Raw genomic sequence first — 26489 nt, 5'->3', positions numbered from 1 at the left:
TTGGTGACTGAAAAATATCAGCCAATATTTTTTTTTGATATATGAAACAAACAGATTTTCCAAACAGTCTTTACTAATATGACAGTGCTGTTTACAAATAAACTTTACAAATAAAGTCGTGGATTACTCGTTTACACTCTGCCTGCCTCTGCACGGATCAGCTGATTGTTGAGTTTGTGTTGCCAACAGGGAAGTTGCAGAATGTCCTCTGGTGGACAAACTATGTAACATCAACAGTCATAACATTGTTGAAGGGTGTTTCTTCCATCTCTTCTTCAACTTTTTAAATGTTTATTTATTGGTCAATACTGATATACTGGAAAATATTTACTATCGGCCGATATGCTGGCCCCGCTGATATATCAGTCAGGCTCTAGTTAACTCTAGGAGGACTCTAGGCACGTAATGGCTCAAGGCAAAATTTGGATCTAACATTTATCAAGCTAGCTTTTTCATGTTCTGCCAGCTTTTATCATGGAGATATCCTGTAAATGTGACTTTTATAACAGCCAGCGCATAGTTGCTGTTTTACACTGTTTGTGTACTTTTGTGTTTATTGTTATATCATCACTGAAATACTGTAAGATATGCTAAAGAGTGAGTGCTTCTGGTGTGCTGTTGTTTTTGATAGTCAATTACAGTGTTGATGGTTACTGTTTTTTTATTAACATTTGTGTATATGTGTGTCTCCTGTGAGGCAGCAGGGTGTCACTGCATGTGTGTTGAGCCTATCTTTAAATTATTATTTATTTATTATACTTAGATTTTTGTTCAAGTTTTTACCTTGTTTTTAAGGGCCAAGACCACATAAGAAAACATGAATAACTCATGTACATTTTGCTGAATATATAATTTATAGGTATGATTTCAGGAAAATACTGAATTGTGGTTCTTACACTAATCTTACATTTAATTTTGTGAACTTCTGGTGTACACTCGATCATTTTTATTTACAAAACTGAACAATTTTAAATATGTGTTTATGAGAGCGGGAGCATCTGTGTTCACTAGTTTCTTTTCACAGTGAGACAACCAACAACTGTTGCACTACCACCTTTAAAACTTTCTTTTTACTTTGTCTGAGAAATCATTTAAAACTGAGCATAAAGCTGTAATCAAGGCCACATTAATCAGGCAGCAGCCAAGACTCTTTTCTGTTGATTTGCCAGCTCACAGAATTAACATTTACATGAGTTCAGTAAATATTTCATCCTCTCAAAGTAACAAGTTTCATCTAAACATGCATGTTTTCAATTGTTCAGGCATACATTAAGGAATACATTAACATACATTATTTGAAACAGTGCCACGTCTCTTCTCACTCAACCACTCAGTGAGAATTAAACTCACTTGCTCAAACTTGCAGTATCTGATTCATACCCACCACATGTTGCAGCCCTCAATACAATTCTGTGTGGAACAATGAAAAGAACGAAGTGGGAGACTTTCCTTTCAAATTTTTTCCCTCTGTATAGATCAATTTTTAGATGCATAAGAGAGAAGGCTGCACACAAACAACTATACAGTGTGAGCGAGGCTGGAGCAGAGTGTCCTCAGTTCCATATGAGCGAGTGAGCCGAATGAAATTAGATTCCTCATAGTTGAAACTGTGCGAAATGGCAGCAAGGACAGTGCCATTATTCAGTCTGTTTTATTACAAGTGATGAAATTCTCCATTTTCTGAAGGCCTATTAACTAAGCACTTATGGAGAAATAGGCAGTATATGTTAATATTCATCAGTCTCTGCTGCAGTTCTTACTGCAACACTCAAATCTCACTGAAGACCTCTACAACAAAGAAAATCTTTTCAGGGGCCTTCGTGTCTAATTGATGCCTGACTTATCATGAGCCTTCATATATTATTAATAATACAGTCTATTATGATACTGCTTTTAAATTAAGCAATTAAAACAAACTGTTGATCGATATCAAAGTCTGGGGAACAGTGATAAAATTATTAATAAATCACTTCTGACACTGTGAAAGTTATCTGATGACCACTAAATGACACTAGCTTGCCACTGCAGCATAGTGAGCTACCACTCGCTTTGCAGCTCTGAATACCGGAGAGAATACCGACCCCCCACATAATACAGTAGGCAAGTCAGCTTTAAGCATATGAAAATAATATGCTTGAAGCATTTATTAACACATGCAATGAAAAGTCACATACAGCCTAGTGAAAATGTACTTAATCTCATCAATAGTCTAATAGGCTCTATTTTGCCCGTGACTAATAAAGATCATCAAAGTTCATTTTAACAGCTATATTTATGTCTTACTGAAAGAAAGAAAAATAGAATCAATCTCGTCAAAGTGTTTTTGTCTGTAGCACCAGCTGGAATTTCAGTGTCTGATTAGTGGAACAAAATCGGATGAAATTTGTGCTTCCTTAACCACCACACTTTCTAAGAATATCATTATGCTGTAGGTCCACTGTCAAATCAGACAGTCTGCCAGTACACTCTCACTGTGGCGCTGACTCACTGCAGACTATCATCCTGTCCTCGGGGTATGCTTGCTACAGCCACAGTTAACACGAGATAAGCTGCTTGCCCTGAGGCCATCTGGGCTAATGGAAGGCTTAAATACCTGGAGCGCTGAACTGCCGCACGGAGGTAGCTCTGGTCTTGTCATGGACACGGCTGAGGCTGCAACCTTTCGGTACACTCCAGGGTGCGGTGTTGGTTCGGCTGTCCCTCTCCTCGGCTGTGTCGTAGACCTCCACGTGGGGAGCGCGCTCAGTCAGGTTTTTGCTGTAATGGCTCAAACCGTACTGGGCAATCTGGATGGCATAGAAGTAGCCCTGAGGGCCCCACTGAGTGGACAGAGGCACACCTGGGTGGAAAGGCAAGAGGAAGAAAAGGAGGAAATTGATGTTAAATAAATACTGAAAATGGTCTTATAGGCAAGAAGCGTGATCATGTTTCCACTGGCTGGAACTTTTATGAAGTACAGAAATGCTTCTTAATCTTAGCTGGCATGATAAGCTGAGTTCTCTTTTAAGCTCTTCGCAGTCTATTTCAAGCAGATGTTCCTTTCAAGATGGCACTTGTCATAACATGCCTTTTTCTTTTTTTATTTTCTTGAGGAACGGCTAAATCTGTTAAGTGCAGCGTGACACTGAGTTCATAACCACAGTTGTATAAAAAGAAACTGGTCCAAAATTAAATATTAATACCAACACTACAAATTTTAAAACATCTCATCTACTGGAGACTGACTACGGCTATTAAAACAGAGATTAATTTAATACACACACAGAATAACAACAGTAAAACTAAAGAAGAAAAAAGGCTAGAAAATAAATACCACCAGCTACAGTAAATGATTGGACGATGTGGTGAAATTCAACCTAATCTATTGCATTTCACTGGAGGCGAGCTTCTCTGTTCATACAGCCAAAAATAGCTCCTAGCCAGGAGAATCACTCTGATTAACAGATAGCTCATTTTAAGACCCTGTGACAGGGAATGCACACGTGCTACCCAAACCCCATCCTTCTGAGAAGAATGTAATAACCTCAGATTAGGGCTGACAATACGCCGCCTCCTTCTAAGCTAATCACCGCTGCATACATAGCTGATCCATTTCGGTATCTGTTCTTTTACAATGTAAAAGTCCAGCTGCCCAACAACAATTCAGGAAGAAAGCTCATTCTTTTAATGACCGAAAAGACTGAAAATGCCTAATTTTATAATAATGACAGCACATTTTTATTATAGTACCCTCTGTACATAAAATGCAGCTCATAAAACAACAACAAAAAAAAGAGCAGGCAATTTCAACTGCAGTTAAAAAGACAAAGGATGATTATTCAAAGCAATGTAGAAAGGAAACTATACATTTACACACATAATCTGGTCAAGTAGGATCATGCAGCGGAGCACTTTGGTTCTTACAATCATTAAATACAATAATAATTATACTGCACAATTCTTAGAACCTCTCTAATTATTTTCTATTTATTTAACACATAATACTGCCTTTTACTTGGCAGCAAGAAGACCCATCGAAACCTATCCACCCCGTTTGATCCTCCGCACAGGGTCCCAAACAACCACTGCACCAGGAGTTAACAGCAACAAGGATGTATTGATGTTCTATTCAAAAACACAGGTATTAGTAACCAATGGCTGCCCATCCACAGTACAAAGCACAATCGCAGAGGACTGATTGTATGTTCCTGAAGAAGTGCATGTACTGTCTTTATTTCTGCACACAGAGAACTTTACACAAATAACTCTTAGAGATTAATAGCTTAAATTTCACAGACGGTATGTGCATAAGTGTGAAGAATTATTTCAGACAGGATTCTTCTTCTTAACTGCAGACTGTCAGTCACACTGACAAGCAGAAAATGTGGCACAATTTTCAGCTGCTCCCTGCAGTGTTTCCAGTGCAGGCCAGCCACACATATTTGCTCCAATCCACAAAGGCTTTTCCATGTGCCTGTACTCATGGTCCACTTTTACAAGTCAACGTGACACAGAAGTGGCCATCAATAAGTTGTGTGAGCAGTCCGTCCTTGCTACAGCAGGTCAAGCAGAGATGAAGCTGTGCATTTTTTTCCCCTTGTACCACTCAATTACATGGTTTCAACCCTGTGAGGCATGCTTAAATTAACAGTTATGTTTTGTAACAACTTTATCATGATGCACTTAATTTTCCTTGCCTTGAAAAGGTCACACTTTAGTGGGTCACAACATGCACGACTAAAATATTTTTAATAGCCAACATTAATCGGGGGCAGTCTGCTTCAATAAATACGTCATCCAACTGCTCCAATTATCCTCCTCCTCTAAATTTTGGATGGCAGTATAAACAAATTATGAGGCATTGAACAAGATCGTGTGATGTCTGATTTGACCCGATGAGGCACTGAACTCCGTTAAATAATCTGGCATTACATTTATTTATATGTTTAGATTTTAAAAGACAAGTACAAAGGATGAGGCAGTGCCCCAAGAACTGATTTAACCAATCTGTTCATAAACAGAGCCCAAAAAGACAAATGCACACGCTTACACATTCCCTCACACACTTCCATACCAGACATTCCTCCCTCCTTGGCTTGTTACTGGCATCTCTCTTGACAACTTAAAGAAAATGACTGTCAGAATCCTAACACTGTAACACTGTGCGATCCACTGCATACCACCAAGTAATCCATATGGAAATGACTGTTAAGCCTCCATATATTTTCCTGACTCCAGAGAGCAGACTTTTCTAGAAGTCTGAAAAACTAGGTCTGCAAATTCCAGTAGGCTCCAGGGCTTGACACCTACTGGAATTAACAGAGAGAGAAAAGTGAAACAAAATCTTTTTGTGAAATGTTTTTATACTTTTTAAACACAAGCTTTGTTTTTGACCTCTAGCAGGTCAGGAAAATGTAAGCTCTGCTGAGCAAAATGTTTAATATAAAACAATGAACCACTGCCAGTAATTTGTATTTTGAAAGGTTCAGTTGTTGTGCTGAACTTACAGTGAATTCAAGCCCTTTTGCAGATTTTCGCTTTGTCTAAATGAAATGTTTTTTGATAAACAACATCAGAATAACAGTGATACAGTGATGGAGAAAATTCAGCATGTAGAAGCTAAAGGTAAAGGTGTTTCCTCAGGACTTGGTGGTTGCCTAAAGCAGAGCTAAAGAAAATAAATATATCTGTGAATATTCAAGTGCCTTTTTTGTCAGTTTGTCAGAAGCATGATGCCAGTGGGATTTTCATGTTGCTCTTTTTCTGCTGGGTGCTTAAAGTAGAAGATGGTTGCTAACAATTTAATAAATGAATGATATACATTTCTATGAGATTTTATGTTGCATTTCTACTTTCTAATGACTAAAGGGCTTAATGCAACTTTAACATTTGACGTATTTCAGCTGAATACATCGAGAAGCACTTAAGGGAAATAATGCTCTATTTATTCTGGTGGACAATACAATTTCTCCGAGTGTTTATAAGAACTGGCTCTAAGTCCAGCATATTCTGTAGGTGGACACTACTGGATAATTACACAGATCAAAAGAAAGGACTCCAAACAGTATTTTGATTTAACATGACAAGACACGGCTGGTCAGTCTTGACTGTACACGACACACATTGCACACGACGCCTCCTGTAGGTGGTGGGCCTACAGGAGGGCAGGCCCAGGCTAATGCCCGGCCACCAGACGCTCTCCCTCGAGCTCCCTCATCGGCCTGGCTCCAGGGTGGGGCCCCGGTAACCCTATCACAGTTTCCTTGATGTATTTTCCATAGGGTTCATTAGAATCGCTCTTTGTCTGGCCCCTCACCCAGGACCAATTTGCAATGGGAGACCCTACCAGGGGGCAAAGCCCCTGGACACCATAGCTCCTGGGATCACTGGGACACAAAAACCCCTATACCATGATAAGGTGGCAATTCACAGAGGATGGATCCCCATCTTTAAGAATGGGGACCAGAGGGTGTGTTTCAACTGTCGTTGGCTTACACTCCTCAGCCTCCCCGGTAAGGTCTATGCCACAGTCTCAAGGATATTCAAGTGTGTGTGGGAGTTTGCCCGTCCAGTCTACATGTGTTTTGTGGACTTCAAAAAAAGCATTCAACAACGTCCCTCGAGGTATCCTGTGGAGGGTACTGTAGGAGTATGGGGTGCCTGGTCCGTTGTTGCGGGCCATTCAGTCCCTGTACAACCGCAGTGAGAGCTTGGTCTGTAATCTGGCCATAAGTTAGACTTGTTTCCAGTGGGTATTGGACTTCGCCAGGACTGCCCTTTGTCACAGATTCTGTTCATAATTTTTAATGGACAGAATTTCTAGGCGTAGCCAAGTGGCGGAAGACTTCCGCCTTGGTGGCCTCAGAATCTCATCTCTCGATTTTGTGGATGATGCGATCATGTTGGCTTCATCAGGTGGTGGCCTCCAGCTCGCAGTTGAACGGTTCACAGCCGAGTGTGAAGCAGTTGGCATGAGAATTAGCATCAGGCCATGGTCCTCAGCTGGAAAAGGATGAAGTGCTCACTCCGGCTTAGGGACGAGTTGCTGCCCTAGGTGGAGGAGTTCAAGTATCTCGGGGTCTAGTTTACAAGTCACAGAAAAAGGAATTGACAGATGGATTGGGGCTGTGTCTGCAATGATGCAGACACTGCACCGTCTGTTGTGGTGAAGAGGGAGCTGAGCATGAAAACAAAGCTGTCAATTTACCAGTCAATCTACAACTACCCTCACCTATGGTCACGAGCTGTGAGTAGTGACCGAAAGAACAAAATCGCAAATACAAGCAGCAGAAATGAGCTTCCTCCAAAGGGTGGCTGGCCTCTCCCTTAGAGACAGGGTGAGTAGTGCAGCCATTTGGGAGGGGCTCAGAATAGAGCTGCTGCTCCTCTGCATCGAAAGGAGCCAATTGAGGTGGTTCTGGCATTTGACTAGGATGTCTCCTGGACGCTTCTTGGGTGAGGTGTTCCAGGCACGTCCAACCAGGAGGAGGCCCTGGGGAAAAACCAGGACACGCTGGAGAAATTATCTCTCTTGACTGGCCTGGGAATGCCTTGGGGTCCCCCCCAGTTGAGCTGGAAGTGGTAGATGAGGAGAGGGAGGTCTGGGCTTCTCTGCTTAGGCTGCTGCCCCCATGACCCAGCCTTGGATAAGCGGAAGAAAAAAGATAGATGGAGTTGCCAGCCCCAGATAAGTGGAAGAAAATGGATGGATGGATGGAGACGTTTTGTCTAGCTGACTAAATTATATGGCTTTCGTGGAATCACAGACTGATACATTACACTGGTTTGCACTGATGTCCTGGATTCTTTTCTGAGACAATTCATCCAAGACCACTTGACTTCACCAGAAAGTACTATATCTTACTGAGTGTGCACAGGTGCTAGGTAAGACAGGTCATCTGTCATGTATGTGTTTGCACAGTGTGTAAGTAACCTTTAAAAGGTCATAAAACTATTAAGAGTTTTTAAGAGCTCTTTTTGTACAAATATTGAAATGTTGTTGGTCTGCACTAAGACTGCCAGCAAAAGGATAGCCCAGGGGAGACAAAAACAAACCAAAAAAAAGGACAAAAATGAGACACATTGTGATTGAAGATTGTGTCACTGCAGAGTTAGTTCACCCAATGGTAGTGCCCTGGCTGTTGAAAGATTCAGTTTTCTTAACTTTTGTTCTTTCACTTAGTTTCCTTCTGACGCGGCAGGAAAAAGTGAGGTCTCAATTTTTAAACCTCTAATATGAAACGGCAAACCCTACAGGGGGTAATGTGACAAGTAATGACATAAATTTACAGCATTTGTACGTGCTTGCATGACTAACAGCAGTAAAATTACAGAAAGCATGAATTTGATGAGTGACAATAAAATTTTAGAATAATTTGCCTGAAAAGGTTCTCAAAAGAATTTAAAATGAACTATTTAAGCTTCACGTGGAGGCATTGTGAAGGTGCACAATGTATAGGCAAGGAAGGTACCACAAACTTCCACTTGTATTTCATGTGTTATTGATCCACCACATTTAAATGGTGTTGGCCACAATCAAGTAAATGTTTGCTGAGAGAAAAAAGGAAGAAGAAATCATCAACTAATACCTTTTAAAATATAGCTGCATTCATAGTTGGCCTGAAAAAATTTACCAGCATATGAAATGGGACGTTTTTGCCCCAGATATCTGTTATCTGTTCGCTGCTGGCCACTCTGGAAGCCCTGAAACACTGGCTGTTGTCCCAGGAGACTAAATCATGAGATGATAGCCAATGAGTTTTGTGACTGTGTACTCTGACAATTGCATTACTTATCAATATATTCAGCTGCCTCCTCTTTGTCTTGGGCTACAGCTGGCGACGGCAGTCAGCCATCTCATCACAAACGGACAGTGACGTGCCGATCATGGTTACATCCTCCGGCACTGCAGTTAATCAGCAGAGTGGGTGGGCTAGGTCATAAAAATTAACATGATTAATAGCATCTGATTAAGAGCAGATGAGCTGTGAGTTGGTGAAATAATACATCATTAATGAGGGGGACAAAAAAAAAAAAAAGTACCTTTCTAAAATGTTTTCTTTTTGTTCCATGCACAAATTAGGAGAGAAGTCTCCTACTTTGCCAGCTATTCATATTATTTATAATCAGTCTACTTAATTGTGAAGTTACTCATAACATCACAAACATCCCACTGACAAATAACTTTAATGTGTGTGGATTCGTAAATGAAAGAAACAAATCTGTTTTGAGTAAGGTGGTGAGCTTGGTGTGGTAGGCAAACAAACCAATTGATCACTCAGAACAACTTGGTATTGATTTGCAGTGATCCTTCCCTCTAAGGGGCCAAGAGGACCCAAACCACATTTGCTATTTTCCCCTGTAAAAATATGTTAAGTAGAACAGAGGTGTTTATGTTTTTACATGTGCAGTATTAAACAGTAGGAAGCCTTGAGCTTATAATTGACCTTGATAAATTGTGTGCGTGTGCAAGTGTGTGTGTCTGTGTGTGTGTTTCTCCTTGATTCTATTCTATACTATGTGCTTCCATACGAATTTAGAGGGTAAGTAGTAGCCAGGTGCTGTAATTAAATGCAGCTGATTAACTGATCATCAGCCAGTGTGAGGACTTCTATCAAAAGAGAAGTTTTGGCATTTTGCTAGTCTGGAGCGTTCAGGTGTGTGTTAACACAATCTTCCCAGGAGTGGATGTCCCATCATATTCATCCCAAGGTCAGACTGTGCAAAGCTCAGAGAAACTGCAAAAAAAGCAAAGGGCTACATCTCAGACTCTACAGGCCTCCGTATGCATGTTAAACATTAAAGTTCATGACAGTACAATTAGAAAAAGACTATAGCTATGGGACATATGGCTTTTTTGGGGTTGCCAGAAGAAAGACTCTTTTCTCTAAAAAGAACATGCCAGCATGGCTTAGGTACAGGGTTGCATCTGGATTGACCACATGACTTCTGGAACAAAGTCCTTTGGACAAATGAGACCAAAATGGAGATGTATTGCCATAATTCAGAGTACCACATTTGGCAAAAACCAAATACAACCACTTCAAACCCCCCCCCCTCCCCTTCTTTTCCCCATGACTGTATATCTTGACACATCCGCAGTAATACTGAATGAACAATTACTTTTAGTGCTTAAAAATTGGCATCTATAACCCATATCCTACAGTGGTCAGGCTCTGAAAACAAGTAATTTGAAGACAATTCATTGTGCTGTGGGGGGACAGAAAAAAACTGATTGAGAAAATAATCTGTGGTTTAATTTGATAATAAAAATATCATTAAGATGCAGACCTAATAAAAAACAACAGAACTTGCTGATAACCAAGTTAACAAAACAGTTAACTGCTCTACATGTGGCTTTCTGACCTATCCAAGCCTTATAATTGTATTATTCTCCACCAGTTTGCTTGAAACACAATCCCTTAAAGGATTTATGAAGGAAGGTGTCATGATGCAGCTTTAAAATAACAATAAGACTACCGTGTGTTTCTGTTTGTGTGATTTCATTTTTTTTGTCATTATGTATAAAAAAAAAAAAAAAAAAAAAAAAAAGCCACAAGTTTAAAAAAAAAAAAAAAAGACATTTACTGCTGTGAAACTGCTCTCACAGACAGTGACCATCATTATTCATCTAGCTTACCTCTGCACCTGACATTTTGCTGCTGAACACTTCCTCCTCACATTTACCCGTCACAACAAGAGCCAGCTTCATGAGATGAAAAGGACTCAAAACTGCGGCTGACTAATCCCCTACCTCCTGATTCTGTTATTTCCAATGAGAACAGTGCTATGTTTGAATTTATAAGATAATTTTGTCAGGGACAACAAACAATATATTCTGTGTTCCAAGCCTGACACTGTTTCCTTTTTTTTAAAAACTTGACAGTAAAAGAAAGATAATAAATATCTATTTTGTAATTTCAAGCAAGTACAAAGGACCACTTCTTCAAGCAAGCGGGAAACAGAACTATATTGATGACAAAGTGGTTTCAACTAATAGCCTTTTAAAATGAGCTATTGATCCTTCCTGGCCATTATCTTAAAAGGAACCTTGAAAATAAAACGGCTTTCAGGATAGACCACAGGAACATGGAGGGATATGGCCACTTAACAGAAACCCAGCTGTTTGTATCAATACAAGAAAATACTGATAGTGAGTGAAGAAACGAAAGACTTTTAACTGAGTCGACACAAATCTTTAACAGTATTTGTTTTAAAAAAAACAAAAATCAAAAGGTGTTTGGAACTGGGTGGCAGAGGCTGAGACTTTTCTCACAGCTTAAATCGGTAATTTACAACGTGCCATTTTTTTCTTACGGAAATTGGCTTAATTAAGCAAATCACACATTTCTCTGTGAAACAGGGTTTGATTTTTTTTTTTTAGAGCCTTTTGTCTGTTTGTTTTGTCAGTGTGGCAACCGCTTTTTCTTATGAGATGAGCTGACATCTGACACTACTTGTGGAAAGCCTTGATTCAGCAGTACCTGAACAATAAAATTAAAATGAATATTCAGATACATAAGTACCTCTATTATGAATTTAAGACCTGAAACATGTATGCAGTCTCAACCTAAACAAGCAAGCCTTACCTTCCACTCCACTGATACACTTGACCCGGTCGCGGACCTCCACATTGTATCCCTCAAATGACATGAAGACTCCATCAGGGTGGTAGGGTTCACGTTGGGTGTAAACCTTTGAATAGCTGTGCTGGAACTCAAAACGATCGTAGCCGTCGTACTGCACTATTTTGCCGTACACCTCAAAGTACTTTTCTACCCAGGAGAAGGGCAGGTAGACTTCTCCGCCTTCTCGCCGTCCTTTGATAGTAGATTCATCATTGATTAAACAGTCGATTTCTTCATACTTAATCCCTCCAACAAGCCCGACAACAGGCGGGGGCTCGGGAGGTTGTGGCGGATGCTGCTGGCTGCTGATGCTAGCATCCCCAATCTGAGAACTTGTAGCCACCAAGTTAGCACGAGGCAGGATGCGTTTGGAGGTGTCGCTAGAGCAGCGGTTCCACAGCAACGCAGTGATGAGTGTGAAGAGGGCGCAGATAATGATGAGGGTCTTGTAGTTCACCCGAGCAGCCAGGCAGCGCATGGTCACAACCTGCCTGCAGGACGCAAACAAAAGCAATTCATTAGAAGAATGTAACTGATGACAGTCAGAGCAGTCTGTGAAGAATTTTACACCTATAACTCCCAGTATGATAGACCGGCAGCCTGCTGCTTATGATGTGGGTTAAAGTGCAAACAAGCAGCTGCAGAGGAAAAGTGCATACACCTAAAATTTACCTTTACAATGCAGCAGGATGGCATCAGACTTCTCTTCTCCTCAAATCTCTGTATTGAAAGTATATATCTGAAATTTATAGATAGTGAAACGTTTACAACAAGGACGCATTGCTGTGTGTGGTCTTTCTTTCCGTCCCGTGGTGATAAATACATGGTCACGACATCAACTTTGTGCAGGAGAAATCCGTAATCCTGTGCCGCAATCACTGAAACCTTGTTTCTCGTTTACAATCACTTTAATGGAGAGCGCTGACTAAAGTGGTTACTTAAGTGCATGTGAGTAACATAACTGCTCTGATCTTTTACAAGGACTTCAATTTTACAAATGAGTAAAGTCAACTGATTTACATTAACAGCACTTAGACCAAGTAGATAAATGGAATGAGGTCATTACTGAACATAACCAAGAGAAACTAGTAAAACTTTATGGTGAATATCACAGTTTATAAGTAACTACAGTGTCGAGTGCTACCGCTCTTCAGTGATTCTCTTATTTGTTCATCAAACTCCAGAAAAACCTGAGTGAAAGCTGCTTGGAACAACTTTCCCTAAATAGATGGCACCTTGTAATTTGTGTCAAACCCAGAGATTGCCCACTTTTGTCTGGTGAGGAGACTGTGTAGCTGTGGATGAGTCACAAGCACCTGAGGACAAAGCTGGTACATTCATGTTGTAATTAAGACTGAACAATCTGAACAGAACCAAATTTGGTGTGGTCTAACAGGCAAACTGTAGATTTGTGCCAATTTTTATCCCCCCTTTTCTTTCGGTTGAGGTTTGGACTCAAGTCACTTGTAGTCACAAACACTTCTAATCAGCATGCCTGCATATGAAGGGATAGTTCAATATGTTGCGCTTTCTTGCAGCTAAAGCCAGCTTAAGTTGACACAAAGTCTGGAAACTGGGAAGTAGCTAATCACAGAACCCATCGAGCAGAATCTCTAAATCTAACTAATTATTAATGCTATAGCTTTTTAAGTCTCACGAAAGCTTAGAAATATATCGGACAACTGCTTGGCCAGCAGCAGTTGCCAAGCAACCAGCAGAGACTCCGGGAAGTTATAGCTCCTCGCAAAGATACACTATGGCAAACATCTTTATTATTATTATTATTATTTTGGACAATAATGACCTCAGGTGCAAAATTGCTTTAACACAGTAACCACAATCATTATTACCTTTAAAAAAAACATTACTGAACTAAAAATAAACTGTGTCCTTTAGACAGTGGACTTCTTTAAATAAACAAAATGAGGTGGAGGTGGTGGGGGACAGACGGTCATTGGTAGTGGGTTAGTGCCAGGTGAGGAGGAAATCCATCTCATAATGAACTGAGCTAAACTAAGCCAAAGCCATTTTGGAAACCCCTCCAGGCACTTATCTGGGCAGTTATTTTTAAGTGTTATCTACATTAATTAACTTCAATATATTGGATATAAATAATGGATGTATAGAAGTTGACTTTAAGTTAGACTTATACAGCCGTCTTTGCTGCAAAATTCAAAAATTTTTTTCGTGCCTCCTTCTTATACAGTGTCTCTGACTAAGCAGTGAGTGAGTGAATTTGGACTTTCAGGAGTGGTTAAAGAGCACTGATATGAAGAACCTGGGCACCTTGGATTCATAATGAAACACAATGAGGACAACACTGCAAAAAAATGAATGCATTTCCTTTTTCTTTTTTTTTAAAACCAGAGCCATGCCTTTGTGATAACCTAACCTAAATACATGAGATACACATTTATCATCACGACAGTGTATTTCCCATATTGCACAACTATTTCTTTAAATACACACTAGAGTCAAAACAAACCATATCCTCTTGCTGCTTGCCTACCATCAGTGTCTGCAGACAAACCCAAAATTAAATTTGAGGTCATTCTGTTTAATTTTAAAGCACTGCATCCTGCTCAGCCCATAGTGCACGTCCCCTAGAGCCTCTCCTCAATTACCCTTTCAAAAGGTTTACACAATCCCTCATGTCTTAAATTGACATTTTTGATTCCAGTCTTAAGAGATATTTTCCCCCTAACTGAATCTACATAAAGGTTACGGTCACTATCATTTGTATTCTTTATCAAATTATGTGTTGTTCCACCTTATGGATGTTACATTTATTATAGTAAATTATCTGAGTGCATGCTGGCTGATATGCTTCTTTTCAGATTATAAATTAAAATGCAGCATGCAAATCAGACATGTTACTGTCTGAATCAGACTGGATTTGTGTTTTCATGTCCTCTGCGTCTCTCTGCCATTTTCACCAAGCAAACAAGAAATCAATACACATCCTTAGGTCTCCTTCTCCTCCACACTAATTACAGCTTACTGCTGATAGAATTTACTATTACACTGATGACAGGGCCCCATCCTCTGATGACAGAGGAGGGGAGAGGGAGAAAAATCATTAGTCTCCAAGTTCATTTCACCATCTCAGCTTAAACTAGCCACAACTGAAGGTCAGCACAATCAATGTGCATTAATTGGACAAAAGTAATCCTTCTGTAGCATTGCAAAGTCAAATTATCACACTAGTGGCCTCTTAAGAAAGTTAATGCATTAGATTACTCGTAATGAACAAGTGCTTTGAAACACAAACGCTGAGGGAATGCACCCCATGCCCAACGGGGGTGGGGGTATATATTTTCGTTCTTATAAACTCAGTGATGGAGAAAAGGCTTTGGTGCAACTCTGCAGCTGATAACTTATTGCCACACGTAAAAACTATCATTGATATTTAGAGAAATGACAGCGTGGTGCAGTGATAAAAGATGAGGCTGATGGGAGCTCTGACAATGCTGTAAACGTGAGGCGGAAAAGCTGGGGACTGCATCCTGAAAGATAAGTAGAAACAGCCCTGTCAAGGAACTGACAAATAATTGGCTCTTTTTATAGTGATTCGTTGCTAGTGTTGAGCTCAGGCTTAAGGTGGATATACATGGGCTTAAAGCGTGGCAGTATCCTAAAACCTCTCACTCACTTGATTTACCTAAGGGCATGTCCCATTTCTCAAATGTAATTTACATCTTCACGCTAGAAGAGTAGGCACACTGGAAAAGAGGTTAATGTCACGGGTGAGCAAATTACAAGATGCAGTTTGTTTATGGATCAGAAACCATGAATGTTCTGGCTGAGATCTCACACTCTCCGACACCCAAATAAGCATTTCCAATGTTTCTATAAGGCTGGAACTAGCTGTAGAAAGGAAAAACAACCGTAAACAACAGCTGAGAAAAAAAGACGAGAAACCAAGAAGAGAGTGCGGGGAGAAAAAAAAAAACAACAAAACAGAAACTGTGCCTTGAGCAGAATCTGAAACGTACACCACAATAAATATAACCAAAAACAGCAGCAGACACAATGTTGAAATTTCACTAGTGAAAGAGTGGTATAGGGCTTGCAACGTATAGCATGTTTTAAATAGGAGAGTTGACAGTGTTTAAAAATGGGCGTCAACCTTTGCACAACAGGTGGTGACAGGACCACTTCCAAAACATGCTCTTACCTGAGGCCGTAAGGAAAAACGTACCTAAGCCACGCCCATGTTTTGCACTTCTTCTGGTTTACTCTATTATCATCACGATGTTTGTCTTTTGTCACAATCATAAGATGCACAGCAGAAATATACAATGAGCACATAATTTACGAGCGCTGACTGTTTACCTTTTGTTTTGACATCCGATTAATCTTTAAACAAATGAATCTGTTACTGTGTGTCACATAGTACGGGAGTGTTCTTGGTCTGAATCCCAGCGTAGTCAGAAAAGCAAACGTTACTCCTCCAGACTTTAGAAATCTGAACACACTGTCCAAATGAAAAATATGAACTGTCTGTATTACAGACTAAACTAAGCTGACACAGAAAGAATTAGCTTGATTTATTGTTCCCTTGACTCCATTTGCACAAATGAAGTTCTTTGTAAATCATCTCTGCTGCTATGTTAATTACAAGGCAAAAACAACACTGAGTTACGCAGACAGTAGCTGCATTGTCTCTGGTGTATTTTGACCCAAATTCACTTCCATCCATCAGTAATCTGTTCTCATCAGAAGAAAGAAAATTAAGAACCATAGGAAGCCTTGTCTATATTATATCTTCCTTGTGAATAAATGTAAATGAATGGCTGCCGTGACCCAGCAGAAAAAGGCAGTAGTTGTGTAGTAATTTTTTGAATAATGACAATGTGGTACAGCTGAATAAATTCAATCAACTCTATTTCACTGAGTTTTTTCATAAAAAACTTTTCCATAACTTTAACCATTACTATAATCTTTTAATATTCTTTAAGCAAGCACCATTCGTTACTTCTAGTTTATCATACAGAAAGAATGAAGATAGAAGACCAGCATAAGAAGATCTGAGGACTTGTTTATACAATACATATCTTTGTGTAATCCACTGGTTATCGGATGAGCTTGGGAGGTTTTGCATAGATATACTTCCCTTTGGTGATAACACTGTTTTGACCTGGAAGAAAACTACACTGTACACAACACTATAAAATATATTTACAAAAGGCAGATACAGCTGGACAGCAGGTGAAAGACAATCCTGTTGGAGGATAAAACTCTTCCATGCCTGACAGATTAGGGGAAAAAGCTACTGGAAAACAAAAGCAGCTTTTCAGCTTACAGCATCCCGGTGTCCTGGCTGTGGAAATTGAGAAGTGACTGCAAGTACAAGTGAAGACCTGTTGAGATTTTTTTTTTCTGTTTACATTATATGTTATATTTATGTTTATAAATATAACAAAATTATGTTATATTTATAAATATTTATATTATAAATATGTTATATTTCTACAGTACCAGTCAAATTCTTGGTACTGTATAAGATGGTGTGATATATTTCATTGTGACACCATTTACTTAGAGGCATGACAAAAGGATTGCAAAGGTTAATTTTTTTTTTTTCAATTGAAAATGTAATGATGTATTGAAAAAGAAATGATGTTTCAAAGGGTCACAGGGTTTTTCCACACTTTCCTATTTTATTTTATTTATTTTTATTACAGACCCAATGACTAATCATTAAATAAAAACTACCGGAGTATTATAAAAAGCCATAATATTTCTAAGTACATGTAAAATAAAAAGTGCTGCAGGAAAAAAAAAAAAAGAAAAGAAAAAATCACATCTGACTTTGCTAAACTAAGCTTTATACCCAACTGAAAACTCCTAAATGATACTGTTGACAGCTGTACACTGTAGCAGCCTGAGAAAACATCTGCTTCACAAACACAGGTCTAGCAAATTCAAAGTGATGAATCCCTGAGGTCCCAAGACACTCATGTCTAACACCACCAAGATTCTCTGCTGCTACTGCAAATCAGAGGATCTACCTTTAAGCTGTGCTAGATTATAAAATATGATTAATCTTTGAATGCAACTGATTTTTAAAGACTCCCATTTAAAAAAAAAAAAAAAAAATCCCATCTCTTGAATGGGAATTTCAGTTTAAACCAGCTGCAAATCTCTGTCCAGGTCCCCAGTGCAGAATGTACAACATCTACACCAAGTGAAAACGGCGCTGGGCTTAGGGATGGGTGAATGGAGTTGTTTTTCTTCTCCAGCTCCAGGGGTAACAGTCACAAGCAGTCATCACAGCAATAAAAGCTTGAGTGCTCGTCAGATATCCTTGGGGAGCTATTGGAGCAGAAGCCCAGAATGCGTGAGGTGCAGGTTTTCGTAGCCTGAACTAAACTCCTGGCATTTCACTGCCTTCCTCCAGGGGTAAAGTAAGGCAGGGGTTTGAGACTGCCTGTAAATTATCAGCTTATGCTGAATGCTGAAGCTGTGAGGCTCCTGCGGTGATATGACGGTGTTTGTGTGTGCGTGTGTGTGCATACACTGTGTATGTGTTTTTAAGCCTGATTATGATAGTGTAGGCACCAGAGCAATTCAAGGCAACTGACAGGAAAAATAAACAACTTGCATCTTTATCCATGAAGCATAGAGCATGCGAGGAGAACTACTTGCATCTCCTTTTATTCCAGTTATAGTACACATAGTCTATACTGTGCATGCAAAGTCAATTATACATTATACTGTCAAAAGAAATTATTCCAAGAATTAATGGACATACACCAATCTGTCACCAATATATTATAATCTGCTGAGTCATTAACCTTACATTTAAGACACAGGTGAAACTCCTAAGAAGTTAAAGCTCTTGACATGTCTAGACATTACCACAGACATAAAGGTGTATGTGAGAATGCAAATGACCAACTTAGTTGGACCTGACGTTAAATGACCTTTAACATGCCAGCTCCCTATAGTGCAAAGTCTGTCATGTCATGCTGCATCCATGTGAGAATACAGCAGCTAGCCTCCGTGAAGACCCCCAGCTGGTTAGTGAAATCCTGCCTCAAGCTCAGCATCTTTCTTGTCACCATCTTAGCTTTTTGAAACCAGACATCATGAACGTATGGTGAATCCAACTGCAAAACCAAGGGATGCTGCACAACAGACTGACAAATTGTTACAGAGGGAGCATCCCCTGGTTTATCTTCCTTGCTGCCTCAAAAGAGGACCATAATTTAAATATGACTTGAAACTAACAAGGGATTTATAATTCTGTGTTAAGTCTGCACTCTAGGTACGTCGTAACCACAATCCATTTTTAAACCCTACACTGTAATCTACACCGTAACTTAGCATGCACTTTCCTAGAAATGTAACTACATGTTGCCATCGACAGGCATATACCGGACAGGTGCACACTCCCCTCCAAAAGTACTGGAACAGGGAGGACAATCTCAATTTTTTTTATTATGTTAAACCCAAATGTTTTCTCTCTACAGGAAAAATTAAAAAAAAAAGATCTACATCTCAGCTTTTATTTCTAGGTATTTAGTTTATAGTTTAGTTTAGTATATAGTTTTTTAACTCCCTTCAGTCTACTCTTTAGCAACTAAAATGCATGCTCTATAGGGTTTAAGTATGGAGATTGACTTGGCCGGTCTAAAACCTTCCATTTCCTGCCCCTGATGAACTCCTTTGTAGTTTTGGCAGTGTATTTTGGGTCATTATCTTACTGCACGATAAAGGATCTGCCAATGAGTTTGGCTGTATCTTTCTTTAAATTGACAGACAAAATGTTTCTATAGACTTCTGAGTTCACTGTACTGGTGCCATCATGCATGACATTGATGAAGATTAATGAGCCCGTCCCAGAAGAAATCATGCAAGCCCAAGACATGACATTACCGCCACTGTGTTTCACAGATGAGCTTGTACACTATATTGCCAAAAGTATTCACTCATCCATCCAAATCACTGAATTCAGGTGTTCCAATCACTTCCATGGCCACAGGTGTATAAACCAAGCACCTAGGCATGCAGACTGCTTCTACAAACATTTGTGAAAGAATGGGTCGCTTTCAGGAGCTCAGTGAATTCCAGCATGGTACTGTGATAGGATGCCACCTGTGCTACTAAAAAATTCACAGTAAACTGTTAGTGGTATTATAATAAAGTGGATGCGACTGGGAATGACAGCAACTCAGCAATAAAGTGGTAGGCCACGTAAAATGACAGAGTGGGGTCAATGAATGCTGAGGCGCATAGTAAACTAAGGTTGTCAACTTTCTGCAAAGTCAATCACTACAGACCTCCAAACTTGGCTGAGCTGCTGCATCCAAGCCTTGAATCACCAAGCACAATGCAAAAGGTCAGTGTAAAACACGCATTAGACTCTAGAGTGCCGAATCACATTTCTCCATTTGGCAATCCCATGGACAAGTCCGGGGTTGGTGGTTGCCAGGACTCATCTTCCTGCATTATGCAAAGTTTGGTGGAGGGGGATTATTGTGTGGTGGTGTTTTTCAGGAGTTGGGCTCAACCCCTCAGTTCCAGTGAAAGGAACTCTTAATGCTTCAACATACCAAGACATTTTGAACAATTTCATGCACCCAACTTTGTGGGAACAGTTTCGGGATGTTACTGTTCCAATATTACTGTGCACTTGTGCACAAAGCAAGGTCCATAAAGACATGGATGAGCAAGTTTGGTGTAAAAGAACTGGCCTGCACAGAGTCCTGACCTCAACCTGATAGAACAGCTTTGGGTGAATTAGAGCGGAGACTGCGAGCCAGGCCTTCTCGTCCAACATCAGCGTCTGACCTCACAAATGCACTTCTGGAAGAATTGACAGTGTTTGCATCTTCAGTGTTTGGACTGCATCTTCTAGTGAAGCCGATGGAATGCTTACTGAGGTGACAGAGCAACGGAGTCAAGATTGTTTTCCCATCAACTTTCAATCAAAAGTCAAAACCATCTTTTATATACAGTCTGAGGCTTAAATCAAGTATTTTTCAGTATTAAGAATGAGCCTGAAGTGAACCATCTCCTACTGTATGATACAACACTGTGCTGAGCTCCTGTTATTCAAGTGATATTTTATGCCTCTTGAGAGTCAAGGTTGTCAAAAACATGCAGCAAACTTAAGTGGTTAGCAAATAGCATTTTCAAAATAAGTTAACCTTTGTAATTCTAGGTTACCGTCACTCAAGTACAAAATGTCATTCGCCAAACCTATATTCATGCCTGTTCAAAAAAGGTATGGCCATTACTGTCACTTAAATTAGCAGATACTCAGCAACAGCAGATCTCAGCTATCAGTCCCAAACAGACACGAGAAACCTTTAAACCCTCATCACGTAAAATAATTCAGCCTTGTTTGGAGGCAGCTGAAAAGTGAGTGGACTGCTTTGAAGTTAATGCGCCTGTGTGTTTAATCTCTGGTTGGAGGATTAAGCAGGTCATTACTAAAAAGCTTATAACTGAGGTCTGCTGAGAGATTCAGCCAACTCTTAATCAAATAGAAGGGAGACGAGAAAAATATAGGCATCATTTTAACAGCAGGTCATGCCCAGTGCTTGCCCTACAATACCACAGAAACAAATGTGGATTTAATAAACACAGAGAGGTAAAGGGATCGAAAAGTTAAGAAGGGAAGTGATATAAAAGTCTAGCCTATGGTGTGTAAATGATGCAACATAAATTGGGATCACGTAAATGCTGGCTGTTATGAGGGAAATGATAAACCGATTGACCAAGTCCATTACCATTTTTAAGAGATTAATGTGGATATGTATTAAGTAGACATGTACTGATTGCAATTTTCTTAGCTCAAGTGTGACCAGCTGATTACAGATTTTTTTTTGCCAATTCTGATTCTGGATTTTTGTGACATACCAATAGTGATTTTTGCCGATTGTGATTTTCTTTCTAAGAACTATAAATGCCAGCATACACAAACAAAAATCCACTTTTCTTCCGTGCAAAATACCATCTATGCAATAAAAAGGAAACAGGTTGTTCGTGGTGTTTGAGAATTTGCAAGCAAAAAAGTTGTTAAATTCAGTAAAGAAGCATGCGTGGTTACAAGTATAATGTTCTTTTCACAAGATATGTGGTGAAAATTGCAATAAAGGGTTATTTTTAAAGGGAGAACACATCGATCCTATTCATGTGTTCTTCTGTGAAGAAGTGAGCAACCACATTCAATTCAATAATTTCCAAAAGCCACAATCCCTGGACTTAGGATGTTGTAAAATAGAGCAAAAATAACTTCTGCACCAGCCCAGTAAATTTTTCTGACACTGAAATTTTATTTTAAACAAAATCCCCTTGTAAAAAAAATTCCTCCTGTGGCCCCTGTGTTGACTTCATCAGTTCCATACTTGTCACCAGGTGGCCTAATATGATCTAAAGTAGATGATATATGCAGTAATATATGCATTTTTCAGCTTAAAGGTAGCTTCCAGTCATGAGGTAAAAGCATTTTCATTTTTGTATAATTTCTACAGTGGCCCATTTCAGGTCTACACATGGGCCACCAGTTGATCATTTATGTTTACGCTGATATATTTATGCTTCTGCCCGGTAACTGTACTAACAGTATCAACTGACAACCGCCCACAGGAAGAGTACTAGGCTAGATTTCATAGTAAAAAGAAATTATTGGCGCCAGGGTGGCTCAGTGGTAGAGCAGGTGACCATCTATGGCGCGAGGCAAAAAGCAGGAAGCAGGTTCGAGTCCCGACCTGTCGCTCTTTACTGCACGTCTTCCCCCATCTCCCCTCCCACTTTCCTATCACTCTAAACTGTCAATAAAGCCACTGTGGCCAAAAAAAAAAAATTATTAAACTTTACAACTTCCTCCAAACCTGCACTAGGTTACAGGATCTGTATATCAAAACAAATGTCAGTTACATCATTTTACAGTATGTTTATAAATTCACCAGATAACCGGACATTCCTGTCTCTCCTCTCTTACCCAACCAGTCACAGCAGATGACTGCTCCTCCCTGAGCCTGGTTCTGCCGGAGGTTTCTTCCTGCCGGAGTTTGTCCTTCCCACTGTTGCCAAATGCTTGCTCATAGGGGATCGTTTTGATTGTTGGGTTTTCTGTGTAATTATTGTAGGGTCTTTACCTTACAATATAAAGCGCCTTGAGGCGACTGTTTTGTTACGCCCCAGTTGTGATTTGGCGCAATATAAATAAAATTGAATTGAATTAAGCCTTTTCTTTTTCACTAATTTCCATTACTTTCCTTGTTATTGTGTTGATCCTTTGTTCATACTGAGGCTGCTGGCTTGTGGCCTGCTCTGAGTTCTGGATAGCTTTAATTCTAACCACTCTGCCTTTGCTAGCTTCTTTAAAATGCCCATGCAACTACGCAATGTGAATAATCATAATATGGTTAAGGGTGTTTCTCTAGTCTCTGCTTTACTTTCTAATTTTTTATTCACTGGCCATTATAAGGACTCTGAACCCTATGCAGTAATCACAGTCCTCACAGGCTGTGTCAACCCGAAGTGTAGTTACATTTTTCGAGAGCTGCAAATCAGATTACGCCGTAGGTTACCGCGTTGAGTTCAGCGGGAACTTCCGGTTACATACTTAGATCCCGCACACAGACGCATAATTCAGGCCTAAATATAGATAAATACCAAATAGCTAATACTGGCTGATAATATTGGCCTGCTTATGAATCAGTTGAGTTTTTAGCTTATTACATTTACCTGTTTCACAAAGCATATGGTAAATGGCAATTTCACCAGAAACAAAGCTCAAAGAAAGTCATTTATTTTCTAAATAAAAACACTATGTGACTGCTCTGAAGCTCCAAAATATACAAACAGCTCTTACACTGCACTACAATGTGATGCAACAAGATACAGCCTCAAACATTCGCTGTGGATTGAAATGGTGTGTGATTATCTAGAGCTTATAGCAGTGCTGCACAGGGGTGTTTCAATATCTCAAGGCCACCAGTTTCTCCTCACACAGATGCACAATTACCTGTGTTATGCAAGCAAATGAACAGTTATTTCAAAGAGCTCTGTCTTCCCTTATGCTATCAATGGTTCAGTGATTGCAAGAAGAGAAATGCAGTGCTTAAAGGGACTTGTAACAGATATGCCTAATAATTTCATCATGCAAGTGAGACCACGCCATTTTTCACAGTGGATATAAGAGCAGATTTAATTTGCCCATGTAATGTAGTTAAGCAGCAATCTGCATGCAGAAGAGGTTTTAGTGCACATCCAAGTGTTGGTTAATTTCATTAAAAAAAAAAAAAAAAAATCTTGTGAATGTTAAAACTTGTCATAGCCAAGGAGTGTGCATGAACCAGCTATTTACACGAAACCTCTCCTCTTGTCTGCTGGACCTTAAATATAACAATTTTACCCTAAATCTTGATGGTAACGTCCATAAGGATACTGATACTGACCTCTTCTAATCCATTTACAAAGAGACGAACAACTGGCTGAACATCCTGTCAAACTCCACCCAGTCTTGCCACAGCTTGCTCTTCTGGTACTTCCTGCCTGCAGTATCTGTAGCAGAGATGAAAACATGTAAAGTCAATGTTGTTTCTCAAAGGCACCTCAATTTTTTTAATTTTACTACTTGATAAATGACAGCGTGTAGCTGTAGCTGTGTAAGAATATTGTACACCACATATTAAATCCAAACCAACAGATTGTGTACTGCCCTTTTCATGCTTGAAGTGCTTTCATTTGAATTGAGATCTTCACTCAAGTCTAACAATTTGTCATTAAAGTAGCTAAAAAACAAACAAACCAAAAATAACCAGCCATAAGCAGACTTTGTGTTATACAACCACTTTTTTTTTTTTTTTTTTTTTTTTTTTAAAGTCAATCCATCTTTTCCCCGTACCTATTTATTGCTACTGAGGGTCACACAAAGGCAAAGCACACACTGAGTGAAACACACTGGACAGCTGTTGGTTACAAACCCCAATTCAGGCAGGTAAAATCCTCACACATTAACAGGAAAGGTTTAGTTAGCATTAGCTGATAGTGAAGAGTGAATTCCTCTGTGCACTGGTTTAAGCAGGCTCTGCATCCCTCAAATGAAATCCTTTAACGGGCTAAATGTTTCCTGGGGTAAATTATGACTGATCACTCCTAAGCAGCTTTTCAATACCACCTTTTCACACAGCAGCAAAATTAACTGCTGTAACTTTTTTCAGCGTAGCAAATTACAACCTTAAATCAATGCCGCAGACATCGATGCATCATAAATTAAGATAAGAAAACCGATGCATATTTGTAATTGCAGCTACTGCAGGGTCACTAATGTACTGCCAATCTATCAGTTCAAATGTGCAGAGTTACATGGATACTTCACTCTGAAATTAATCTTAAATTAAAGAAGGTGCTACATCGCTAGACCAAAGAGAATATACTGATCTTTTGTGCTTATTGACAAAGGAATTAAATTAAGATATTGAAGAAATTAAACCTTCTGTCAGTGCACGGCCCACTGTAATTTGACAACACTTGAAGAGAAAGCAGAAAGATAAGGCCCTTAACAAGGCAGGGTGTAACTGGCAAATCAACAATAATTGCAATATTTTTGAAATGTAACCAGATGGAGCAGAGTAAAATTGCTGCAGTGATCCTGAAGTATCTGGTGTAAATACTTCAGGATCACTCAGTTAGGAACCTTTCTGAGGAAAACTGACTATTTGATGGCAACCAGCCTCTCTGGTGATATCTGAAACTAAAAAGTCTTTGCAGTCCTGTAGGGGCTCTACCTTACAAATATAAAGTGCCTTGAGGTGGCTGTTGTTTGTGGTGATTTGGCACTATATAAATAAAACTGAACTGAATCAAAAGTGTGGGCATTTTTGCTTTTCTCACCAAGTAGTGATGATATGCCGAGCAACAATTCTGTCTATTCATCTTAAACACACTACAGCTGGTCTGCAACGAGTTGCTACAAATGATGCAGAGAGACTGGCTTTTTCTATGCAATTAGATTTCCTGGATCCTGGCTAAGAAAAAAGAAAACATGTTAATGAAATATTCCAATGACACTCTGAAGACACAAAGGGAGGACGGGCGTGTGCATGTGTTTGTGGCCTTTCACCTGAAAGAAAGCGCTTTGCCATCCAGCCAGAGTGAGAAGGAGACAGAAATGTCAGCACTCTTAATCAATATTCCCTGGCTACTGTATGAGGCTACTGATGTTTTTAGAGGCAGGTGTGCTGCAGACAGACGGTAAGAAGTACAAAATGAGAGTGAACATCAGCCTGGAGCAGCTCGTTTTTCCCAGAGATAATTCTGCAACACCCATGCCACCATTTCAATCTCTCTCTCTCTGAACATCTGGATAAAGTGTTATTTTGCTTAAATAAGCATCTCTGTAGTTGACCTGCTGCACAGGGATTGTAACCCACAAGGACCAGCACATACACACACTTGTACTGAATGCTTCAAGATGGCACAGCTGAGCGTGAATGTGCCATTATGTGTCCTCCATCTCTTCTTCAACTCTTGGGCCCAAAGTGGATAATCAGTTTCTTAAAGTAAATAAATAAATAAATCTGTATCTACATCTTTCAAGCACCAAACAGACCCAAAAACACATGAGCAAAGAGGTGCCTTTTGTGGTGTTTTTAGAGTCTATAAACCTTATCTGATTTTCTCAGATGATTTTATGATTTATGTCTGGGGTAAAAACAACCCACTTATATCAGATCATATTAATTAAAACATAATATCAAGCTTATTGAGCTTCAAGGAAAAATGATTTGAGGCACTGCATCAACAGTAAAGGTCACATATTTAACAACTAAGTGAGGTGACTACTACCCAGATTAATACTCTAGATCTGTCTGATTGAGCTCAGAGGGTGATTGATTACCAACACTACTAAGCAATTTT

The 26489-nt window shown here is 39.6% G+C and overlaps 1 protein-coding gene across 4 annotated transcripts in view; it reads right to left on the bottom strand.

Moving 5' to 3' along the window:
- glceb (glucuronic acid epimerase b) overlaps positions 1-26489 on the bottom strand; it is a 56994-nt gene that overhangs the window by 9436 nt on the left and 21069 nt on the right. The window contains exons 2-5 of one of the 4 annotated variants that reach the window (XM_030725770.1): positions 24026-24131; positions 12279-12345; positions 11568-12097; positions 2594-2839 (exon numbers count right to left, since the gene is read on the bottom strand). In XM_030725770.1, the coding sequence (XP_030581630.1) occupies positions 2594-2839; positions 11568-12084 (763 nt within the window). In that variant the 5' untranslated portion in view covers positions 12085-12097; positions 12279-12345; positions 24026-24131. The remainder of the gene's footprint in view (positions 1-2593; positions 2840-11567; positions 12098-12278; positions 12346-24025; positions 24132-26489) is intronic. The other 3 variants (XM_030725764.1, XM_030725776.1, XM_030725784.1) reach the window with 3 other exon arrangements.

The sequence above is a fragment of the Archocentrus centrarchus genome, chromosome 3, assembly GCF_007364275.1.
Source record: "Archocentrus centrarchus isolate MPI-CPG fArcCen1 chromosome 3, fArcCen1, whole genome shotgun sequence".
Classification (NCBI taxonomy): domain Eukaryota; kingdom Metazoa; phylum Chordata; class Actinopteri; order Cichliformes; family Cichlidae; genus Archocentrus; species Archocentrus centrarchus.
The sequence above is the reverse complement of the archived record's forward strand: the minus strand, read 5'-3'. Positions and strand labels throughout refer to the sequence as shown.